The sequence below is a fragment of the Myotis davidii genome, unplaced genomic scaffold (assembly GCF_000327345.1).
Source record: "Myotis davidii unplaced genomic scaffold, ASM32734v1 scaffold238, whole genome shotgun sequence".
NCBI lineage: Eukaryota > Metazoa > Chordata > Mammalia > Chiroptera > Vespertilionidae > Myotis > Myotis davidii.
In genome coordinates, this window is record NW_006293779.1 from 1750323 (window position 1) to 1755488 (window position 5166).

Here is a 5166-nt window from a genome sequence, read left to right on the forward strand (position 1 = left end):
ATTCCTCTCAGACACACCTCTTCTGGGGGAGTGGAAAGGAAGGTGAAAAAAACACCAAACTAGTAGTTGCTATTTACTGAGTGTTTTCTGTGTATCAGTCAAAGACCCCCAGCTTGTCAGTGGTAGAGCTGACATTTGAACTCATTCCTGACACCAAACTAGGCCTTGCGTACACTCAAGTGCTGTCCAGTCCTGGTTCTCAAGCTCTCTCCCAGGGCTCCTTCCCTGTGCTGCTTCCTCTGCCTAGGAACAGCCTTTCCCCTTTACTGGCTGGCCAACTTGGATTTCCTTTAAGAACAACTCAAAACTCATTTCTTCCAAGCAGAATTAAATATCCCTCCGTGGGGATACCCTAAAACACTGACCTTCAAACTTTTATTGACCTCAACTCACAATAAGAAATACACTTACGTGGGGGCTTACCTGGGGTGCGAATGGCTGGGGGTGGGGGGTCAATTGGGGAAAAAGGAGACATATGTAAAACTTTAGACAATAAAAATAAATAAATAAATACACTAACATCACTAGGATATATAAATAATTAAAACAAAATTTTCATGAAAAAATACAGTGCATTCTGACAGCTTTAATTCTATTTAATTTTTATAATATACTAATTTTAAGCCACTTAAATTGATTTCATGACCCGCTGAGAGTTGGGGTAACTGGAAGAGGGTAAGGGGGGGATAAATGGTGATGGAAGGAAACTTGACTTTGGGTGGTAAACACACAATATAATATACAGATGATATATTATAGAATTGTACACTTGAAACCTATATAATTTTATTAACCAATATCATACCAATAAATTCAATAAAAAATTTTTTTAAAAAGAAAAGAAAATTTTTCCTAGAAGACAGTCTTTCTTCCCTTGACAGCTTTTGTTTCTTCTTTTTTTTTTTTAATATATTTTATTGATTTTTTACAGAGAGGAAGGGAGAGAGGTAGAGAGCTAGAAACATCAATGAGCGAGAAGCATCGATCAGCTGCCTCCTGCACATCTCCCACTGGGGATGTGCCCGCAACCCAGGTACATGCCCTTGACCGGAATCGAACCTGGGACCCTTCAGTCCGCAGGCCGACGCTCTATCCACTGAGCCAAACCGGTTTCGGCCAGCTTTTGTTTCTTTTATCTCTGAAGGGCTCAGATTCTCTGGCCCCTCAAAAAGATGCACTGGGGCCCAGTTCTTTGTTGCCCCATCCTTCTAAGATGAAGTTTCATTTCGATCTTATTTATTTTTCCAGTGTTGAAAAGTTGGCCGTAAAAGCATGACTATTTGTATGCTTGGCTGGGTGTACCTAGTGTATTTGACATTTAAGAAAATCATTTCAAACACTGCCCTCCTTTATACAACATTATTTTCAATAATAATCATATAACAAAATTAATAATAGTAATGACCATAAAAGAAACCCAGATATTAACAATTTTTTAATCCTCACCTGAGGATATTTTTCCATTGATTTTTAGAGAGAGTGGAAGGGAGGGGGAGGGACAGAGAGAGAGAGAAATATTGATGTGAGAGAAACACATTGATTGGCTGCCTCCTGCACTCACTCCAACCGTGCCGGGGATCCAGCCTACAATTGAGGTACGTGCCCTTGACTGGAATCGAACCTGCAACCCTTCAGTCAATAGACTGACACTCTTACCACTGAGCCAGACTGGCTAGGGCAACAATTTTTTTAAACTGTAAAATACATGTAGCATAAATTTACCATCTTAACCATTTTAGGTAGACACCTCAGTAGTGTTATGTATACTCACATTATTTTGTTGTACACTCAATTTCCAAAACGTTTGCTTCTTGAAAAATTGAAACTCTGGCCCTGGCAGGTGTGGCTCAGTTGATTGAGCATCAAATCCTGTGCACCAAAAGATTGCTGGTTTGATTCCCTGTCAGGACACATACGCAGGTTACAGTTTAATCCCCGGTCAGGGTGTGTGCAGGAGGCAACTGATCAATGTTTCTCTCTAATCTCTCTCTCTCTTTTTCTCCCTCTCCCTTCCCCTCTCTCTAAAATCAATAAAAGCATGTCCTTGGGTAAGAATTTTTTTTTTAAAAAATGACACTGAATGGTTTGTTTTTAAGTTTAAAAATATTTGTATTAACTTGGTAATACATTATTTTGATTTGTTTTTCCTCTGGGTATGGGTTCTTTAATTGTAATTTTTTTTTCTTCTAACATGCCACTGGACTGGTCACCTAAAACTGCCCCACCTCATGACTTCTCGTCTCAGTAACAAAGCTACTGTCCACTTGTCACCCAAGCCAAAACACTTATCCAGTCTGATATAGTCTGGTCATTCCACCTCCTAAACCTCACTCAAACAATGGCTCCTTTTCTCTAGCCCTTCATACACTACCTGACTCACTGAGTGATTGGAATTCTGTATCATCTTCTACAAAACACAATGTATGGTCTACAAATTTCAGTTTCAGATTTTCTGAAAGTAGAGTAAGATTTTAAGCATTTAAGAAGTAATTTGTAGAATCCTATACTTTTTTCATGATTTTTTTCCACCTCTGTCATGTGCCTCAATGAGGTTAATTTTTTAAATGAGGCAGTTTAGATATAGAAAAATCTCAAAATATATAGTAAATGAAAAAACAACAACAGATGTTGAATATTATATATATTGTGTCCTTATTCAGTGTGTGTGGGGGGGAAGAATAAGTACAAAGTGACTATGGTTGCTGCCTGATAATTTCTGGTTCTGTTTTGTTAGTTTTACAGAATGAGGATCAGTTTAAAGAATGAAGAAGCCAATATTGGGAATATTTTTGAACGGTCCATTTGGAAATAATATTATCTATTGAGCTATAGAAGGGTGGAAAGCTTTTATTCAGAACAAGTAAGTATACTAGAAATAAAATCTGTCTGGTTATATAGTATGCCATCAAATGATATTGAGTGAAAATCAATTCATTCCTTCCCTTGATGAGTTATATGTGGAATTCCCAATAAATATTCTTTTGTGGGTTTGAGAATTCAGTTATAAAACTGGCAGCCCACGACAAAAGGCAGAAACACAGGTAAAGTAGGACTTACAAAGAGCAATCAGGTGTGTTTTAAAATTTTGGTCCTCTGTCATCACCTATTAGCATATCCTCCCAGCCAGATAGCAGAGATCTGTACCTATCAAGTGCATTGTGAAGAAACATATGTATGTATGTATATATGTATGTATTTAAAACAAACAAAACACACAAAAGACTAGTCTTGTAACCTTGTGGAGGACTCTAGGCCTTTCTGAGGCAACATTTCTTCAGCTGTAAAATGAAGATTGTGACCAGATTCAGACTTAGAGGTCATGTCCATACAGAGAATGTAGAAGACAGAGAAGAACAGATGAGACCCCAGAGATGAGACTGGCAAACCGGACATATAGACAGGGATGTGGTAACATCCCAGCTGAGGTTAGTAGTAGAGATTTGTGACAGAGAGAAAGGCAAGTTGGGGTGGGATCCTCAGGGTCGGAGAACCTGATGGTGCATCTGAGACCAGAGAAGCCACAGGTCCTTTGGGAGGAGCCTACCTACTTGGGTGAATCCATGAAGGTTTGAAAACCAGGAGCAGCCTAGCCCAGGAAGAAAACTGGTGCAGATAGTGTCTAAGAGAAAAAACCAGGGAGACATTTCACCGAGCTGTCATGGACTGCCTGGGGACAGTGTGCTCTGCATTCGACAGAAATGGCATAGCTTCCCAGGGACTACTAGAGGTAAGAGGGCTTATGCTGGAGACAGACAGTGTTCTTCAGTGATACGCTTCAGCAAAGACCAAAATCTTTGGCAGATAAAAAAATGCTACTCCTTTGAGTGATAACAGCTGAATAATGCCTAAAAATAGTGGCTACCATGTATTGAGCTATTACTTTGTATAAGATACTATACATGAATTTTCATAACACCTTCATAAGCTAAACACTGCTCTCAACACCACTGTACAGATAACGAATTAGTGGTGTACTGAGCTGGTTCTTACTGTTTTGTGAGGCCTTGTTGCTGAATTTTCATGACGTTTGTTACCCAGTTAACATACATTATTATCTTGAAATCGACCATGGTGGGAATATTTATAACATGGAGATCGGTAAATGCTACCGATTAGGGCCTTTACCCCCAGAGAGCCAGGGTGTTCAACATTTAGCAGCACAGCACTGAGACAGGCTCAGAGAGGTTTAGCAACTTGGCAAGGTTCCACAGAGAGTAGCAAGTGGCAGACCTAGGCCAGTCTCCTTCCTCTAACGCCCACTTTGATTTTACTGGGAACCATTTTATTCTGGGGAATAAGACTGTTCATCTTACTTTATTACCAAAGAAACACCATCTTGCTCACCAAGGGGTTAGGGATAAGGAGCTTTGCAGGGCGTTTCTTCAGGGCCTGGAATTCAGCATTTGTCATCTCCATAACTCAAGATGGGTCTAAAGGAGAAAAAAATCATGACCCGAATGCTCTGGCAACATTACATTCATATTTTATACAAGTGAATAAATACGTATATATTTCCCCATCTCCTCAGTGAATTTCATTAAGGAGAACAGTCAAGCCCTCATTCAAAGAATGGGAATGACAGTTATCAAGCAAGTTGTGGACGAGCTCTTTGTGTGGAATGTTCTGAATTTTGAAGAAGTAAACATCATTTGCTGCGAGAAGGTTGAGCAGGATGCTGCCAGAGGGATCATTCACATGATTTTGAAGAAGGGTTCCGAAGCCTGTAACCTCTTTCTTAAATCCCTTGAAAAGTGGGACTATCCTCTGTTTCAGGACTTGAATGGACAAAGTAAGTATCAGATTGCCTGGTATCTGTTCCACAGATAGACTAAACCACGGTGAAGACCCATCATCCCATGACAGAACCTATGCTTTCCTCCCTCTTCATATCACTGGGTGGTGTCCATGGTGGGGAAAAGCTCAGGCACTCTCAGAAAAAACTCCCATAGATCGCTTGACGGTGAAGCCAATAGGTGACTCCAGGCTCAGGGAATAGCTGATTTAGAATAGCCTCACTTCAAAACCAAAGTGGACCATGGAGGCACCTAAGAAGTCCATGCAGTAGTGCTTTCCACCAGCCCATGATCCAAGCACCATGGTAAAGAAACCCTGACTAACTAAAGAAGCATGATTCTGCTTTTCATGAAATATTAATTTAGTTTTTTT

At 40.0% G+C, this 5166-nt stretch overlaps 1 protein-coding gene across 1 annotated transcript in view; it reads left to right on the plus strand.

The window, feature by feature from the left end:
- The window catches only part of NLRC4 (NLR family, CARD domain containing 4), a 30070-nt gene that overhangs the window by 3580 nt on the left and 21324 nt on the right, over positions 1-5166 (plus strand). Inside the window, exons 2-3 of the mRNA XM_006767416.2 lie at positions 2735-2860; positions 4529-4789. Coding sequence (XP_006767479.1) covers position 2860; positions 4529-4789 — 262 coding nt within the window. The 5' untranslated portion in view covers positions 2735-2859. The remainder of the gene's footprint in view (positions 1-2734; positions 2861-4528; positions 4790-5166) is intronic.